This window comes from Xenopus tropicalis, chromosome 1 (assembly GCF_000004195.4).
Source record: "Xenopus tropicalis strain Nigerian chromosome 1, UCB_Xtro_10.0, whole genome shotgun sequence".
Taxonomy (NCBI): Eukaryota; Metazoa; Chordata; class Amphibia; order Anura; family Pipidae; genus Xenopus; species Xenopus tropicalis.
The window spans coordinates 216,315,687-216,335,020 of record NC_030677.2 but is presented as its reverse complement, the minus strand read 5'-3'; the positions used below and the strand labels follow the sequence as shown (position 1 = coordinate 216,335,020).

Sequence of the window (19,334 nt, the reverse complement as noted above, 5' to 3'; positions counted from 1 at the left end):
CAGGGGCATCAGACAGGGCAGCAGGGGTATCAGACAGGCAGCAGGGGCATCAGACAGGGCAGCAGGGGTATGAGACAGGCAGCAGGGTCATCAGACAGGGCAGCAGGGGCATCAGACAGGGCAGCCAGGTATCAGACAGGGCAGCAGGGGCATCAGACAGGGCAGCAGGGGTATGAGACAGGGCAGCAGGGGCATCAGACAGGCAGCAGGGGTATGAGACAGGGCAGCAGGGGTATCAGACAGGGCAGCAGGGGTATCAGACAGGGCAGCAGGGGTATGAGACAGGGCAGCAGGGGCATCAGACAGGGCAGCAGGGGTATGAGACAGGGCAGCAGGGGGTAGGCAGGGCAGGGGCATCAGACAGGGCAGCAGGGGTATGAGACAGGGCAGCAGGGGTATCAGACAGGGCAGCAGGGGGTTGGGGCAGTTAGGGCTGCAGGGTGGCAGTGCCACACAGTCACAGAGGGGCAACCCCCCCCCCCCCCAGTTACAGGAATATAAGGGGAGGGTACTGGGAATACTTGCCCCTCCCTTGGGCTGAGACAGACAGGGGCTAATCCCAGGGAGTTACAGGGACATCAGGCTGGGGGGGGGCAGGGATTCCCAGGGGCCGCACTACCCAGCAGGAGACAGGGATTAGCAGCGTCAGCTCCAGGCAGATTAGGCAGCTGGGGGGGGGGGGGGTCGGGCAGATTAGGCAGCTGGGGGGGGTCGGGGCAGATTAGGCAGCTGGGGGGGGGTCGGGCAGATTAGGCAGCTGGGGGGGGGGGGGTCGGGCAGATTAGGCAGCTGGGGGGGGTTGGGCAGATTAGGCAGCTGGGGCGTGGAGTCGGGCAGATTAGGCAGCTGGGGGGGGGGGTCGGGCAGCGCCAGGCAAGGTGCCCACAGCGTATGAGCTGCCACTCACTACTGGGCTCCTACTCAGCGAAGATGCTCCCCGGGCCCCTGCTCCTCATCTGCCTCCCTGTGGCCCTAAGTGCCCTCCAGTTCCCAGTGTATCGTATGCAGGAGTACAGCCTGAGGGGCCACTCACACGGTGAGTACAGCCTGAGGGGTCACTCACACACACACATGCTGGGAGTACAGCCTGAGGGGCCACACACACACACACACACATGGGGAGTACAGCCTGAGGGGCCACTCACACAACACACACATGGTAGTACAGCCTGAGGGGCCCACCACAACACACACACACACACCTGACACTCAAACAAACACACACACATGGGGAGTACAGCCTGAGGGGCCACTCACACACACACACACATGGGGAGTACAGCCTGAGGGGCCACTCACACACACACACACATGGGGAGTACAGCCTGAGGGGCCACTCACACACACACACACAGGGGCAGTACAGCCTGAGGGGTCACACACACACACACATGGGGAGTACAGCCTGAGGGCCACTCACACACACGACACACATGGGAGGTACAGCCTGAGGGGCCACTCACACACACACACACATGGAAGTACAGCCTGAGCGGCCACTCACAACACACACATGGGAGTACAGCCTGGATGGGGCCACTCACACACAACACACACACACATGGGGGAGTACAGCCTGAGGGCCACATCAACACACACACACACACACATGGGGCAGTACAGCCTGAGGGCACTCACACACACACACACACACCATGGGGCAGTACAGCCTGAGGGGGCCACTCACACACACACACATGGGGAGTACAGTGCCTGAGGGCCACTCACACACACACATGGGGAGTACAGCCTGAGGGGCCACTCACACACACACACACATGGGGAGTACAGCCTGAGGGGCCACTCACACACACACACACACACACACATGGGAAGTACAGCCTGAGGGCCACTCACACACACACCAATGGGGAGTACAGCCTGAGGGGCCACTCACACACACACACACATGGGGGCAGTACAGACTGAGGGGCCACTCACACACACACAGGGGAGTACAGCCTGAGGGGCCACTCACACACACACACACACACACACATGGGGAGTACAGCCTGAGGGGCCACTCACACACACACACACACACACACCATGGGGAGTACAGCCTGAGGGCCACTCACACACACACATGGGAGATACAGTCTGAGGGGCCACTCACACACACACACACCACACACATGCGGGAGTACAGCCTGAGGGGCCACTCACACACACACACACACACACACATGGGAGTACAGCCTGAGGGGCCACTCACAACACACACGACACACACACATGGGGAGTACAGCCTGAGGGGCCACTCACACACACACATGGGAGTACAGCCTGAGGGCCACTCACACACCTCACACACACACACACACATGGGGAGTACAGCCTGAGGGGCCACTCACACACACACACATGGAGTACAGTCTGAGGGGCCACTCACACACACACACACACATGGGGAGTATAGCCTGAGGGGCCACTCACACACACACATGGGGAGTACAGCCTGAGGGGCCACTCACACACACAACACATGGGAGTACAGCCTGAGGGGCCACTCACACACACACATGGGAGTACAGCCTGAGGGGCCACTCACACACACACACAATGGGGAGTACAGCCTGAGGGGCCACTCACACACACACACATGGGAAGTACACTGATGCCACTCACACACTCGACACACACACTATGGGAGTACAGCCTGAGGGGCCACTCACACACACACATGGGAGTACAGCCTGACACTCAACACACACACATGAGTACAGCCTGAGCCACTCACACACACACAGTACAGCCTGAGGGGCCACTCACACACACACACAGGGGCAGTACAGCCTCACTCACACACACACATGGGGAGTACAGCCTGAGGGGCCACTACACACACACACACACATGGGGAGTACAGCCTGAGGGCCACTCACACACACACATGGGGAGTACAGCCTGAGGGGACACACACACACATGGGGAGTACAGCCTGAGGGGCCACTCACACACACACATGGGGAGTACAGCCTGAGGGGCCACTCACACACACACACACATGGGGAGTACAGCCTGAGGGGCCACTCACTCACACACACACATGGGGAGTACAGTCTGAGGGGCCACTCACAGGGGTGAGGAAGAAGTCAGGTGGTCTGATAGGGCGGGGCTCATTTTAATTGGCTTGGTATAGGTCCTACCTCCTTTGTGGGCGGGGCAATACTGCCCATTTGTACTGACATGTCGGGACTAGAAGAAATAGAATTTACATGAAGAAGGTGAAATTCTCCTTTTCTTTCATTAAAGGGGAACTAAAGCCCACAAATAAATGCTATTCTTTATATACAGAATGGTACCTGCCCCAGCAGGAATGATCCAGGCCCCCATATCTGCCCCAGCAGGAATGATCCAGGCCCCCATATCTGCCCCAGCAGGAATGATCCAGGCCCCCATATCTGCCCCAGCAGGAATGATCCAGGCCCCCATATCTGCCCCAGCAGGAATGATCCAGGCCCCCATATCTGCCCCAGCAGCCCATCTCCTGATCCTGTTGTGCCTCTTTTGTGTGTCAGTGGCACCGCACATGCTCAGTGGGCTCAGCGCTGCTGCCGGGAGGGGGTGTGGCTATGTCCAACCTGTAGGTGCCAGCCCCCCGGCATCACCCAACAGCCTTTGTGATTCAGCAATCAGTGGAGCATACTGGGAGTTGTAGTTCAACAGCAGCTGGGGAGGGGCAGGTTAGATCCCCCCACACCCCCCCAAGGGAAAGTCACTCATAGACTTTGAAATATCCCCTTAGTTGTTTCTCTCTGTATCTTTTTGGGAAAACTCCCCGCACCCTTGATCTAGGGAAATAAATGGGAAATAAATCTGCCCCATAATTCCCCATAATGCCCCACAGGCTGCCGGAATGCGCTGGTCCAGGCAGAGAGTCGGACGCTGGAGGCGGAGCTACTGACCCGTCACTGTATCATCATGAGATTGGCAGATTTCTCTACAGACAGATGGTACCAAGCGCTCAGCCAATCAGCAGGGGCCCTGCTCATCCTGGTACCCGAGACCCTCTCAGGGGCCCCACAGGGCCAACAGCAGGTACGTACTGACTGGCATCTGGGTACTGGGAATGCCAGGGGGGGCTGTAAGGTGCCACAGACAGTCACTATTTATTGGGCTGGGGGGGGGGCTGTTTGTGCCTCTGGGTACTGGGAATGCCAGGGGGGCTGTAAGGTGCCACAGACAGTCACTATTTATTGGGGCTGGGGGGGCTGTTTGTGCCTCTGGGTACTGGGAATGCCAGGGGGGCTGTAAGGTGCCACAGACAGTCACTATTTATTGGGCTGGGGGGGCTGTTTGTGCCTCTGGGTACTGGGAATGCCAGGGGGGCTGTAAGGTGCCACAGACAGTCACTATTTATTGGGCTGGGGGGGCTGTTTGTGCCTCTGGGTACTGGGAATGCCGGGGGGCTGTAAGGTGCCACAGAAGTCACTATTATGGGGGGGGCTGTTTGGCCTGGTACTGGGAATGCCGGGGGGGGGGCTGTAAGGGCCACAGACAGTCACTATTTATTGGGCTGGGGGGGGGCTGTTTGTGCCTCTGGGTACTGGGAATGCCAGGGGGCTGTAAGGTGCCACAGACAGTCACTATTTATTGGGGCTGGGGGGGGGCTGTTTGTGCCTCTGGGTACTGGGAATGCCAGGGGGGCTGTAAGGTGCCACAGACAGTCACTATTTATTGGGCTTGGGGGGGGCTGTTTGTGCCTCTGGGTACTGGGAATGCCAGGGGGGCTGTAAGGTGCCATAGACAGTCACTATTTATTGGGCTGGGGGGGGGGCTGTTTGTGCCTCTGGGTACTGGGAATGCCAGGGGGCTGTAAGGTGCCACAGACAGTCACTATTTATTGGGCTGGGGGGGGCTGTTTGTGCCTCTGGGTACTGGGAATGCCGGGGGGGCTGTAAGGTGCCACAGACAGTCACTATTTATTGGGCTGGGGGGGGGGCTGTTTGTGCCTCTGGATACTGGGAATGCCAGGGGGGCTGTAAGGTGCCATAGACAGTCACTATTTATTGGGCTGGGGGGGGGGCTGTTTGTGCCTCTGGGTACTGGGAATTCCAGGGGGGCTGTAAGGTGCCACAGACAGTCACTATTTATTGGGCTGGGGGGGCTGTTTGTGCCTCTGGGTACTGGAATGCCGGGGGGGCTGTAAGGTGCCACAGACAGTCACTATTTATTGGGCTGGGGGGGCTGTTTGTGCCTCTGGGTACTGGAATGCCAGGGGGGCTGTAAGGTGCCACAGACAGTCACTATTTATTGGGCTGGGGGGGCTGTTTGTGCCTCTGGGTACTGGAATGCCAGGGGGGCTGTAAGGTGCCACAGACAGTCACTATTTATTGGGCTGGGGGGGCTGTTTGTGCCTCTGGGTACTGGGAATGCCAGGGGGGCTGTAAGGTGCCACAGACAGTCACTATTTATTGGGCTGGGGGGGGCTGTTTGTGCCTCTGGGTACTGGGAATGCCAGGGGGGCTGTAAGGTGCCACAGACAGTCACTATTTATTGGTCTGGGGGGGCTGTTTGTGTTGTTGCCACAGGGGTTCCTGGAGGGGGAGATGGAGATGCTGAGGAACGACACTTGGGTTCCGATCTACTTCGCGGTGGAACAGGAGGAGCTGCTGTCGGTCTATGAGGAAAGTAAATCCGTTTCCCAGGTGCTAAGCTCCTCCTCCGCCCTGCAAGGTAATGACATCACCATTAAACCCCGCCCCTCCTTATCCCATCAGCAAATCAGTGTACCCAATGTGTGGGGGGGTATTGCTGTAGGTCATGTGGTGCCCCCCCCCGTACAGTTAATGGACCCTTCATGTTTCCCCAGTTATGTTGGGACTGGTGATGGGCAACGGATTTCAGATGGTCACAGGGGAAACCCAAAGCCAACCAATCAGCAACTCAGCCATTGTCACCATGGAGGTAAGTGCCCTTCACTGTTACTAAGTGTGCGTGACTGTAATACTGTATGGGAACCCCTGTTTGCTCTGCACCCCAATCAGCTGTACCCCAAGTGAAACTGAGTGCTGCACATAGCGCCCCCTAGGGAAGGGAATAGCCTTCATCTATACGAGTGTGGCCTCCCAGCGCCTACGGGCACAGCCAGGATCGGCCTTACAGTGGCACGGGAGTATTTCCTGATACCCATGTGACTGTCTCTGCTTCCTGTGCACGGGGGGAGTGTATTTCCTGGTATCCATGTGACTGTCTCTACTTCCTGTGCACGGGGGGAGTGTATTTCCTGGTACCCATGTGACTGTCTCTGCTTCCTGTGCACGGGGGAGTGTATTTCCCGGTACCCATGTGACTGTCTCTACTTCCTGTGCACGGGGGGAGTGTATTTCCTGGTACCCATGTGACTGTCTCTGCTTCCTGTGCACGGGGGGAGTGTATTTCCCGGTACCCATGTGACTGTCTCTACTTCCTGTGCACGGGGGGAGTGTATTTCCTGGTACCCATGTGACTGTCTCTACTTCCTGTGCACGGGCGGAGTGTATTTCCTGGTACCCATGTGACTGTCTCTGCTTCCTGTGCACGGGGGGAGTGTATTTCCCGGTACCCATGTGACTGTCTCTACTTCCTGTGCACGGGGGAATGTATTTCCCGGTACCCATGTGACTGTCTCTACTTCCTGTGCACAGGGGAGTGTATTTCCCGGTACCCATGTGACTGTCTCTACTTCCTGTGCACGGGGGAGTGTATTTCCCGGTACCCATGTGACTGTCTCTGCTTCCTTTGCACGGGGGGAGTGTATTTCCCGGTACCCGTGTGACTGTCTCTGCTTCCTTTGCACGGGGGAGTGTATTTCCTGGTACCCATGTGACTGTCTCTGCTTCCTTTGCACGGGGGAGTGTATTTCCTGGTACCCATGTGACTGTCTCTGCTTCCTTTGCACGGGGGAGTGTATTTCCTGGTACCCATGTGTCTGTCTCTGCTTCCTTTGCACGGGGGAGTGTATTTCCTGATACCCATGTGACTGTCTCTGCTTCCTTTGCACGGGGGAGTGTATTTCCTGATACCCATGTGACTGTCTCTGCTTCCTTTGCACGGGGGAGTGTATTTCCTGATACCCATGTGACTGTCTCTGCTTCCTTTGCACGGGGGAGTGTATTTCCCAGTACCCATGTGACTGTCTCTGCTTCCTGTGCACGGGGGAGTGTATTTCCTGATACCCATGTGACTGTCTCTACTTCCTGTGCACGGGGGAGTGTATTTCCCGGTACCCGTGTGACTGTCTCTGCTTCCTTTGCACGGGGGAGTGTATTTCCCGGTACCCGTGTGACTGTCTCTGCTTCCTTTGCACGGGAGAGTGTATTTCCCGGTACCCATGTGTCTGTCTCTGCTTCCTTTGCACGGGGGAGTGTATTTCCTGATACCCATGTGACTGTCTCTACTTCCTGTGCACGGGGGGAGTGTATTTCCCGGTACCCGTGTGACTGTCTCTGCTTCCTTTGCACGGGGGAGTGTATTTCCCGGTACCCATGTGTCTGTCTCTGCTTCCTGTGCACGGGGGAGTGTATTTCCCGGTACCCGTGTGACTGTCTCTGCTTCCTGTGCACGGGGGAGTGTATTTCCCGGTACCCGTGTGTCTGTCTCTGCTTCCTTTGCACGGGGGAGTGTATTTCCTGGTACCCGTATGTCTGTCTCTGCTTCCTGTGCACGGGGGAGTGTATTTCCTGATACCCATGTGACTGTCTCTGCTTCCTTTGTACAGGGGAAGTGTATTTCCTGGTACCCATGTGACTGTCTCTGCTTCCTTTGCACGGGGGAGTGTATTTCCTGGTACCCATGTGTCTGTCTCTGCTTCCTTTGCACGGGGGAGTGTATTTCCTGGTACCCATGTGTCTTTCTCTGCTTCCTTTGCACGGGGGGAGTGTATTTCCTGGTACCCATGTGACTGTCTCTGCTTCCTGTGCACGGGGGAGTGTATTTCCTGGTACCCGTGTGTCTGTCTCTGCTTCCTTTGCACGGGGGAGTGTATTTCCTGGTGCCCATGTGTCTGTCTCTGCTTCCTTTGCACGGGGGAGTGTATTTCCTGGTACCCATGTGTCTTTCTCTGCTTCCTTTGCACGGGGGGAGTGTATTTCCTGGTACCCAGGTGTCTTTCTCTGCTTCCTTTGCACGGGGGGAGTGTATTTCCTGGTACCAATGTGACTGTCTCTGCTTCCTGTGCACGGGGGAGTGTATTTCCTGGTACCCGTGTGACTGTCTCTGTTTCCTGTGCACGGGGGGAGTGTATTTCCCGGTACCCGTGTGACTGTCTCTGCTTCCTTTGCACGGGAGAGTGTATTTCCCGGTACCCATGTGTCTGTCTCTGATTCCTTTGCACGGGGGAGTGTATTTCCTGATACCCATGTGACTGTCTCTACTTCCTGTGCACGGGGGGAGTGTATTTCCCGGTACCCGTGTGACTGTCTCTGCTTCCTTTGCACGGGGGAGTGTATTTCCCGGTACCCATGTGTCTGTCTCTGCTTCCTGTGCACGGGGGAGTGTATTTCCTGGTACCCGTGTGACTGTCTCTGCTTCCTGTGCACGGGGGAGTGTATTTCCCGGTACCCGTGTGTCTGTCTCTGCTTCCTTTGCACGGGGGAGTGTATTTCCCGGTACCCGTGTGTCTGTCTCTGCTTCCTTTGCACGGGGGAGTGTATTTCCTGGTACCCGTTTGTCTGTCTCTGCTTCCTTTGCACGGGGGAGTGTATTTCCTGGTACCCATGTGTCTGTCTCTGCTTCCTTTGCACGGGGGAGTGTATTTCCTGATACCCATGTGACTTTCTCTGCTTCCTGTGCACGGGGGAGTGTATTTCCTGGTACCCGTGTGACTGTCTCTGTTTCCTGTGCACGGGGGGAGTGTATTTCCTGGTACCAATGTGACTGTCTCTGCTTCCTGTGCACGGGGGAGTGTATTTCCTGGTACCCGTGTGACTGTCTCTGTTTCCTGTGCACGGGGGGAGTGTATTTCCCGGTACCCGTGTGACTGTCTCTGCTTCCTTTGCACGGGAGAGTGTATTTCCCGGTACCCATGTGTCTGTCTCTGATTCCTTTGCACGGGGGAGTGTATTTCCTGATACCCATGTGACTGTCTCTACTTCCTGTGCACGGGGGGAGTGTATTTCCCGGTACCCGTGTGACTGTCTCTGCTTCCTTTGCACGGGGGAGTGTATTTCCCGGTACCCATGTGTCTGTCTCTGCTTCCTGTGCACGGGGGAGTGTATTTCCTGGTACCCGTGTGACTGTCTCTGCTTCCTGTGCACGGGGGAGTGTATTTCCCGGTACCCGTGTGTCTGTCTCTGCTTCCTTTGCACGGGGGAGTGTATTTCCCGGTACCCGTGTGTCTGTCTCTGCTTCCTTTGCACGGGGGAGTGTATTTCCTGGTACCCGTTTGTCTGTCTCTGCTTCCTTTGCACGGGGGAGTGTATTTCCTGGTACCCATGTGTCTGTCTCTGCTTCCTTTGCACGGGGGAGTGTATTTCCTGATACCCATGTGACTTTCTCTGCTTCCTTTGCACGGGGGAGTGTATTTTCCGGTACCCGTGTGACTGTCTCTGCTTCCTGTGCACGGGGGAGTGTATTTCCCGGTACCCATGTGACTGTCTCTGCTTCCTTTGCATGGGGGAGTGTATTTCCTGATACCCATGTGACTGTCTCTGCTTCCTGTGCATGGGGGAGTGTATTTCCCGGTACCCGTGTGACTGTCTCTGCTTCCTGTGCACGGGGGAGTGTATTTCCTGGTACCCATGTGACTGTCTCTGCTTCCTTTGCATGAGGGAGTGTATTTCCTGATACCCATGTGACTGTCTCTGCTTCCTGTGCATGGGGGAGTGTATTTCCCGGTACCCATGTGACTGTCTCTGCTTCCTTTGCACGGGGGAGTGTATTTCCCGGTACCCGTGTGACTGTCTCTGCTTCCTTTGCATGGGGGAGTGTATTTCCCGGTACCCATGTGACTGTCTCTGCTTCCTTTGCACGGGGGAGTGTATTTCCCGGTACCCATGTGACTGTCTCTGCTTCCTGTGCACGGGGGAGTGTATTTCCCGGTACCCATGTGACTGTCTCTGCTTCCTGTGCACAGGGAGTGTATTTCCCGGTACCCATGTGACTGTCTCTGCTTCCTGTGCACGGGGGAGTGTATTTCCTGATACCCATGTGTCTGTCTCTGCTTCCTGTGCACGGGGGAGTGTATTTCCCGGTACCCATGTGACTGTCTCTGCTTCCTGTGCACGGGGGAGTGTATTTCCTGGTACCCATGTGACTGTCTCTGCTTCCTGTGCACGGGGGAGTGTATTCCTGGTACCCGTGTGACTGTCTCTGCTTCCTGTGCACGGGGGAGTGTATTTCCTGGTACCCATGTGACTGTCTCTGCTTCCTGTGCACGGGGGAGTGTATTTCCTGGTACCCATGTGACTGTCTCTGCTTCCTGTGCACGGAGAAGTGTATTTCCTGGTAGTCATGTGACTGTCTCTGCTTCCTGTGCACGGGGGAGTGTATTTCCTGGTACCCATGTGACTGTCTCTGCTTCCTGTGCACGGGGGAGTGTATTTCCTGGTATTCATGTGACTGTCTCTGCTTCCTGTGCACGGGGGAGTGTATTTCCTGGTAGTCATGTGACTGTCTCTACTTCCTGTGCACGGGGGAGTGTATTTCCTGGTATTCATGTGACTGTCTCTGCTTCCTGTGCACGGGGGAGTGTATTCCTGGTACCCATGTGACTGTCTCTGCTTCCTGTGCACGGAGAAGTGTATTTCCTGGTAGTCATGTGACTGTCCTCTGCTTCCTGTGCACGGGGGAGTGTATTTCCTGATACCCATGTGACTGTCTCTGCTTCCTGTGCACGGGGGAGTGTATTTCCTGGTATTCATGTGACTGTCTCTGCTTCCTGTGCACGGGGGAGTGTATTTCCTGGTAGTCATGTGACTGTCTCTACTTCCTGTGCACGGGGGAGTGTATTTCCTGGTATTCATGTGACTGTCTCTGCTTCCTGTGCACGGGGGAGTGTATTTCCTGGTAGTCATGTGACTGTCTCTGCTTCCTGTGCACGGGGGAGTGTATTTCCTGGTAGTCATGTGACTGTCTCTGCTTCCTGTGCACGGGGGAGTGTATTTCCTGGTATTCATGTGACTGTCTCTGCTTCCTGTGCACGGGGGAGTGTATTTCCTGGTAGTCATGTGACTGTCTCTACTTCCTGTGCACGGGGGAAGCAGAGGAAGTCACATGAGTACCACGCAGTATTTTGTAACTGCCCCAACTGACGTTACGTTGTGTCTCTCTATGCAGGGCCAGCTGAGAGGCCGGGGGGAACCTGAAGAACTGCCCACTGTGGTTATTGTCGCCCATTATGACTCTGCTGGAGCTGCCCCAGTAAGTGACCCATTATCTGCCCCGGGTGACTCTAGTGAGGGAAGTAATTCAGGGATGGTCACCCTATTCCTGAACTGTAACTCCCTCATTCTGTGCAAAGCATTGACTAAACCGCTGTTTTGTAGAGCAATTACAGGTGTTAGGAACTTACCTGTCCCAAGTACCCGCCCATTTCTTCTCACCTCTGTTAATGAACCAAGAGATGTTGCTATATAAGTACATGGTGAGGGTGAGGGTGAAGGTGAGGGTGAGGGTGAGGATGAGGGTGAGGGTGAAGGTGAGGATGAGGGTGAGGGTGAAAGGATGAAGGTGAAGATGAAGATGAAGATGAGGGTGAGGATGAGGGTGAGGGTGAAAGGATGAAGGTGAGGGTGAAGGTGAAAGGATGAAAGTGAAGATGAAGATGAGGGTGAAAGGATGAAGGTGAAGATGAAGATGAGGGTGAGGATGAGGGTAAGGGTGAGGATGAGGGTGAAAGGATGAAGGTGAAGATGAAGATGAAGATGAGGGTGAGGATGAGGGTGAGGGTGAAAGGATGAAGGTGAGGGTGAAGGTGAAAGGATGAAAGTGAAGATGAAGATGAGGGTGAAAGGATGAAGGTGAAGATGAAGATGAGGGTGAGGATGAGGGTAAGGGTGAGGATGAGGGTGAAAGGATGAAGGTGAGGGTGAAGGTGAAGATGAGGGTGAGGATGAGAGTGAGGGTGAAAGGATGAAGGTGAAGATGAAGATGAAGGTGAGGGTGAGGGTGAGGATGAGGGTGAGGGTGAAAGGATGAAGGTGAAGATGAAGATGAGGGTGAGGATGAGGGTGAGGATGAGGGTGAAAGGGTGAAGGTGAAGATGAGGGTGAGGATGAGGGTGAGGGTGAAAGGATGAAGGTGAAGATGAAGATGAGGGTGAGGGTGAGGATGAGGGTGAAAGGATGAAGGTGAAGATGAAGATGAAGATGAGGGTGAGGGTGAGGATGAGGGTGAGGGTGAAAGGATGAAGGTGAAGATGAAGATGAAGATGAGGGTGAGGATGAGGGTGAGGGTGAGGATGAGGGTGAGGGTGAGGATGAGGGTGAGGATGAGGGTGAAAGGATGAAGGTGAGGGTGAAGGTGAAGATGAGGGTGAGGGTGAGGATGAGGGTGAGGGTGAAGATGAGGGTGAGGGTGAAAGGATGAAGGTGAAGATAAAGATGAGGGTGAGGGTGAAAGGATGAAGGTGAAGATAAAGATGAGGGTGAGGGTGAAGATGAGGGTGAGGGTGAGGGTGAAGATGAGGGTGAGGATGAGGGTGAGGATGAGGATGAGGGTGAGGATGAGGGTGAAAGGGTGAAGGTGAAGATGAGGGTGAGGATGAGGGTGAGGGTGAAAGGATGAAGGTGAAGATGAAGATGAGGGTGAGGGTGAGGATGAGGGTGAGGGTGAGGGTGAAAGGATGAAGGTGAAGATAAAGATGAGGGTGAGGGTGAAAGGATGAAGGTGAAGATAAAGATGAGGGTGAGGGTGAAGATGAGGGTGAGGGTGAGGGTGAAGATGAGGGTGAGGATGAGGGTGAGGATGAGGGTGAGGATGAGGGTGAAAGGGTGAAGGTGAAGATGAGGGTGAGGATGAGGGTGAGGGTGAAAGGATGAAGGTGAAGATGAAGATGAGGGTGAGGGTGAGGATGAGGGTGAGGGTGAAAGGATGAAGGTGAAGATGAAGATGAAGATGAGGGTGAGGGTGAGGATGAGGGTGAGGGTGAAAGGATGAAGGTGAAGATGAAGATGAAGATGAGGGTGAGGATGAGGGTGAGGGTGAGGGTGAGGATGAGGGTGAGGGTGAGGGTGAAGATGAGGGTGAGGGTGAAGATGAGGGTGAGGGTGAAGATGAGGGTGAGGATGAGGGTGAGGATGAGGGTGAGGGTGAAGATGAGGGTGAGGGTGAAAGGATGAAGGTGAGGGTGAAGGTGAAGATGAGGGTGAGGATGAGGGTGAGGGTGAAGATGAGGGTGAAAGGATGAAGGTGAAGATAAAGATGAGGGTGAGGGTGAGGGTGAAAGGATGAAGGTGAAGATAAAGATGAGGGTGAGGGTGAAAGGATGAAGGTGAAGATAAAGATGAGGGTGAGGGTGAAGATGAGGGTGAGGGTGAAGATGAGGGTGAGGGTGAAGATGAGGGTGAGGGTGAGGGTGAAGATGAGGGTGAGGATGAGGGTGAGGATGAGGGTGAGGGTGAAAGGATGAAGGTGAAGATGAGGGTGAGGATGAGGGTGAGGGTGAGGATGAGGGTGAAAGGATGAAGGTGAAGATAAAGATGAGGGTGAGGGTGAAGATGAGGGTGAGGGTGAAGATGAGGGTGAGGGTGAAAGGATGAAGGTGAAGATAAAGATGAGGGTGAGGGTGAAGATGAGGGTGAGGGTGAAGATGAGGGTGAGGGTGAAGATGAGGGTGAGGATGAGGGTGAGGATGAGGGTGAGGGTGAAAGGATGAAGGTGAAGATGAGGGTGAGGATGAGGGTGAGGGTGAGGATGAGGGTGAAAGGATGAAGGTGAAGATGAAGATGAGGGTGAGGATGAGGGTGAGGGTGAGGATGAGGGTGAAAGGATGAAGGTGAGGGTGAAGATGAGGGTGATGATGATGAAGGTGAGGGTGAGGATGATGAGGATGTTCCTGAACTGGGAAGCCCTGGGAGTGGTGTCTGTGAATGAAGACGTTATGGTGCCCGGGGGGGGGGGAGAAGGCTCAGTAAGGGGGCACAACACATGGCAGCGCCCAGCAGTAATGCCAGGTACAACCCGTACAGTGTGTGCGTCTGTGATTGGTCAGTATTAATGTCATGTGTCTCTGGTGCCCCCCAGTGGCTGGCGTTTGGGGCCGACTCGAATGGGAGCGGTGTGGCAGTTCTACTGGAGATAATGCGGCTCTTTCACCGGCTCTATAGGGACCCGCTGAGCCAGCCCAGGTAAGTGCTCCGGATTGTAAGCTCTTCTGGCCAGAAATATGTGGGATATGTGGGCGCTTTATATAATCCCATAACCTGACTGCCCTTACAGTAAGGAGCCCCTTCCTATGCTGATGGTGAGATCCCCTTTCCTCCCCACCCCCAATGTATCACTCATGCCCCCTCTCTGGGTAGGGAATCCCATAACCTGACTGCCCTTACAGTAAGGAACCCCTTCCTATGCTGATGGTGAGATCCCCTCCCCACCCCCAATGTATCACTCATTCCCCCTCTCTGGGTAGGGAATCCCATAACCTGACTGCCCTTACAGTAAGGAACCCCTTCCTATGCTGATGGTGAGATCCCCTTTCCTCCCCACCCCCAATGTATCACTCATTCCCCCTCTCTGGGTAGGGAACCCCATAACCTGACTGCCCTTACAGTAAGGAGCCCCTTCCTATGCTGATGGTGAGATCCCCTTTCCTCCCCACCCCCAATGTATCACTCATTCCCCCTCTCTGGGTAGGGAACCCCATAACCTGACTGCTCTTACAGTAAGGAACCCCTTCCTATGCTGATGGTGAGATCTCCTTTCCTCCCCACCCCCAATGTATCACTCATTCCCCCTCTCTGGGTAGGGAATCCCATAACCTGACTGCCCTTACAGTAAGGAACCCCTTCCTATGCTGATGGTGAGATCCCCTTTCCTCCCCACCCCCAATGTATCACTCATTCCCCCTCTCTGGGTAGGGAACCCCATAACCTGACTGCCCTTACAGTAAGGAACCCCTTCCTATGCTGATGGTGAGATCCCCTTTCCCCCCACCCCCAAAGTATCACTCATTCCCCCTCTCTGGGTAGGGAACCCCATAACCTGACTGCCCTTACAGTAAGGAACCCCTTCCTATGCTGATGGTGAGATCTCCTCTCCTCCAGTCTGGCTACATGTTCTCGTGACACTGGCCTATCAGAGAAGAGTTTATTAGACTCCGGTTTATACTGATCTTGTACATATTTGCAGTGCCGGCCCAATGGTTCTGATTGGGCCCAGTAGCCGTGTCTGTTCCCTGTAGGTACAACCTGCTCTTCTCTCTCACTGGGGCCGGAAAGTTCAGCTATTATGGGAGCAAGCGATGGATAGAGGAGCACCTTGATCATTTAGGTACGGACCCCCCCTCATTGCCAATGGTACCCCTTTAGTAGCCCATGTGGCCCTGCTGTTCATTCCCAGTGTTGCTGTTGCAGAGAGCAGCCCATTGCATGAGAACGTGGCATTCGTCCTTTGCCTGGACACTCTGGCCAATGGGGACACGCTGCACATACACGCCTCCAGGCCTCCCCAGGAGGGGACTGCACAGTGGGACTTCATCAGAGACCTGGAGTCGGTAAATGGGGTGCTGTAGGCGGGGCAGGAGATGGGGTTCCCGGGGGGGGGGATGGAAAAAAGACATCTGCCCCCATTAACCCTTCTGTGTGACCCTCCTGCCAACTGTGCTCCTCCCCTTACATATCAACTTTCATATAATGCACACTCACACTCACACTCAGCAAGCCTCTCATGCACTCACACTCAGCAAGCCTCTCGTGCACACACTCAGCAAGCCTCTCATGCACTCACACTCAGCAAGCCTCTCATGCACTCACACTCAGCAAGCCTCTCATGCACTCACACTCAGCAAGCCTCTCATGCACTCACACTCAGCAAGCCTCTCGTGCACTCACACTCAGCAAGCCTCTCATGCACTCACACTCAGCAAGCCTCTCATGCACTCACACTCAGCAAGCCTCTCATGCACTCACACTCAGCAAGCCTCTCGTGCACTCACACTCAGCAAGCCTCTCGTGCACTCACACTCAGCAAGCCTCTCGTGCACTCACACTCAGCAAGCCTCTCATGCACTCACACTCAGCAAGCCTCTCGTGCACTCACACTCACACTCAGCAAGGCTCTCGTGCACTCACACTGTCAGTCTATTATATACATTCTGCTTGTCCCAAAAATCACACAGACATTTCTCTATTGCCCCATTGGGTCACAGGTCATAAAGTTACCCCAGTTCCAGGGAGTAGACGTGTCCCTGATCCATAAGAAGATTAATCTGGGGGAAGACATCTTGGCGTGGGAACACGAGCAGTTCAGCCTCCGACGTATCCCAGCATTCACAGTGTCACATCTGAGCAGCCACCAGCTTGGCCTGAAGAGCTCCATCCTGGACACCAGGTAAATGCACCTGAGCTGCAGTGCTCTGGGGGTTCTAGGTAAAGTTATGGGTGGTTCTGGATTCCAGGTGAATGTTGGACTAGAAAACAGTGATTGGTTCCTGCTGATACTAGAACTAGAAAAGGCAGCAATTGGTAAGAATTGGATGACCCCGACTTCCACCATAATATGAGGCTAGAACAATTCTTTATTCCTGGAGAATGTAGGAGTAGAACAGCTCTGGGTTCCCTGAGAATATAGGAGTAGAACAGTTCTTAGTTCCTGGAGAATGTAGGAGTAGAACAGTTCTGGGTTTCAGGAGAATGTAGGAGTAGAACAGTTCTTAGTTCCTGGAGAATGTAGGAGTAGAACAGCTCTGGGTTCCCTGAGAATATAGGAGTAGAACAGATCTTAGTTCCTGGAGAATGTAGGAGTAGAACAGTTCTGGGTTTCAGGAGAATGTAGGAGTAGAACAGTTCTTAGTTCCTGGAGAATGTAGGAGTAGAACAGCTCTGGGTTCCCTGAGAATATAGGAGTAGAACAGTTCTTAGTTCCTGGAGAATGTAGGAGTAGAACAGTTCTTAGTTCATGGAGAATGTAGGAGTAGAACAGCTCTGGGTTCCCTGAGAATATAGAAGTAGAACAGTTCTTAGTTCCTGGAGAATGTAGGAGTAGAACAGTTCTGGGTTTCAGGAGAATGTAGGAGTAGAACAGTTCTTAGTTCCTGGAGAATGTAGGAGTAGAACAGCTCTGGGTTCCCTGAGAATATAGGAGTAGAACAGTTCTTAGTTCCTGGAGAATGTAGGAATAGAACAGTTCTGGGTTCCAGGAGAATGTGAGAGTAGAACAGCACTGGGTTCCTGGAGAATGTAGAAGTAGAACAGCACTGGGTTCCTGGAGAATGTAGGCGTAGAACAGCTCTGGGTTCCCTGAGAATATAGGAGTAGAACAGTTCTTAGTTCCTGGAGAATGTAGGAGTAGAACAGTTCTTAGTTCCTGGAGAATGTAGGAGTAGAACAGCTCTGGGTTCTCAGTGAATGTAGGAGTAGAACAGTTCTGGGTTCCCAGTGAATGTAGGAGTAGAACAGCTCTGGGTTTCAGGAGAATGTAGGAGTAGAACAGTTCTTAGTTCCTGGAGAATGTAGAAGTAGAACAGCTCTGGGTTTCAGGAGAATGTAGGAGTAGAACAGTTCTTAGTTCCTGGAGAATGTAGAAGTAGAACAGCTCTGGGTTCCCTGAGAATATAGGAGTAGAACAGTTCTTAGTTCCTGGAGAATGTAGGAGTAGAACAGTTCTGGGTTCCAGGAGAATGTGAGAGTAGAACAGCACTGGGTTCCTGGAGAATGTAGAAGTAGAACAGCACTGGGTTCCTGGAGAATGTAGGCGTAGAAAAGCTCTGGGTTCCCTGAGAATATAGGAGTAGAACAGTTCTTAGTTCCTGGAGAATGTAGGAGTAGAACAGTTCTGGGTTCAAGGAGAATGTGAGAGTAGAACAGCACTGGGTTCCTGGAGAATGTAGAAGTAGAACAGCTCTGTGTTCCTGGAGAATGTAGGAGTAGAACAGCTCTGGGTTCCCTGAGAATATAGGAGTAGAACAGTTCTTAGTTCCTGGAGAATGTAGGAGTAGAACAGTTCTGGGTTCCAGGAGAATGTGAGAGTAGAACAGCTCTGGGTTCCTGGAAAATGTGAGTAGAAGAGCTCTGGGTTCCCTGAGAATGTAGGAGTAGAACAGCTCTGGGTTCCCTGAGAATAAAGGAGTAGTACAGTTCTTAGTTCCTGGAGAGTGTAGGAGTAGAACAGTTCTGGGTTCCAGGAGAATGTGAGAGTAGAACAGCACTGGAATCCTGGAGAATGTAGAAGTAGAACAGCACTGGGTTCCTGGAGAATGTAGAAGTAGAACAGCACTGGGTTCCTGGAGAATGTAGAAGTAGAACAGCTCTGGGTTCCCTGAGAATATAGGAGTAGAACAGTCCTTAGTTCCTGGAGAATGTAGGAGTAGAACAGTTCTGGGTTCCAGGAGAATGTGAGAGTAGAACAGCACTGGGTTCCTGGAGAATGTAGAAGTAGAACAGCTCTGGGTTCCCTGAGAATATAGGAGTAAAACATTTCTGGGTTTCAGGAGAATTTAGGAGTAGAACAGCTGTGGGTTCCTGGAGAATGTATGAGTAGAACAGCACTGGGTTCCTGGAGAATGTAGAAGTAGAACAGCTCTGGGTTCCCTGAGAATGTAGGAGTAGAACAGCTCTGGGTTCCCTGAGAATATAGGAGTAGAACAGTTCTTAGTTCCTGGAGAATGTAGGAGTAGAACAGCTCTGGGTTCAAGGAGAATGTGAGAGTAGAACAGCTCTGGGTTCCTGGAAAATATGAGAGTAGAACAGCTCTGTGTTCCTGGAAAATGTAGGAGTAGAACATTTCTGGGTTCCCGGTGAATGTAGGAATAGAACAGTTCTGGGTTCCTGGAGAATGTAGGAGTAGAACATTTCTGGGTTCCCGGTGAATGTAGGAGTAGAACAGCTCTGGGTTTCAGAAGAATGTAGGAGTAGAACAGCTCTGGGTTCCTGGTGAATGTAGGAGTAGAACAGCTCTGGGTTCCTGGTGAATGTAGGAGTAGAACAGTTCTGGGTTCCCGGTGAATGTAGGAGTAGAACAGCTCTGGGTTTCAGGTGAATGTGAGTGTAGAACAGCTCTGGGTTCCCTGAGAATGTAGGAGTAGAACAGCTCTGGGTTCCCTGAGAATAAAAGAGTAGAACAGTTCTTAGTTCCTGGAAAATGTGAGAGTAGAACAGCTCTGGGTTCCTGGAAAATGTGAGAGTAGAACAGCTCTGGGTTCCAGGAGAATGTGAGAGTAGAACAGCTCTGTGTTCCTGGAAACTGTAGGAGTAGAA

General features: G+C 53.6%; 1 protein-coding gene across 1 annotated transcript in view; it reads left to right on the top strand.

The window, feature by feature from the left end:
- The first annotated feature begins 862 nt into the window (after positions 1-862).
- Positions 863-19,334, top strand: part of LOC101730472 (nicalin-like) — a 53,724-nt gene continuing 35,252 nt past the window's right edge. Inside the window, exons 1-9 of the mRNA XM_031895041.1 lie at positions 863-1,036; positions 3,851-4,041; positions 5,535-5,679; positions 5,816-5,910; positions 11,260-11,343; positions 14,167-14,270; positions 15,323-15,411; positions 15,495-15,634; positions 16,289-16,470. Coding sequence (XP_031750901.1) covers positions 892-1,036; positions 3,851-4,041; positions 5,535-5,679; positions 5,816-5,910; positions 11,260-11,343; positions 14,167-14,270; positions 15,323-15,411; positions 15,495-15,634; positions 16,289-16,470 — 1,175 coding nt within the window. The 5' untranslated portion in view covers positions 863-891. The remainder of the gene's footprint in view (positions 1,037-3,850; positions 4,042-5,534; positions 5,680-5,815; positions 5,911-11,259; positions 11,344-14,166; positions 14,271-15,322; positions 15,412-15,494; positions 15,635-16,288; positions 16,471-19,334) is intronic.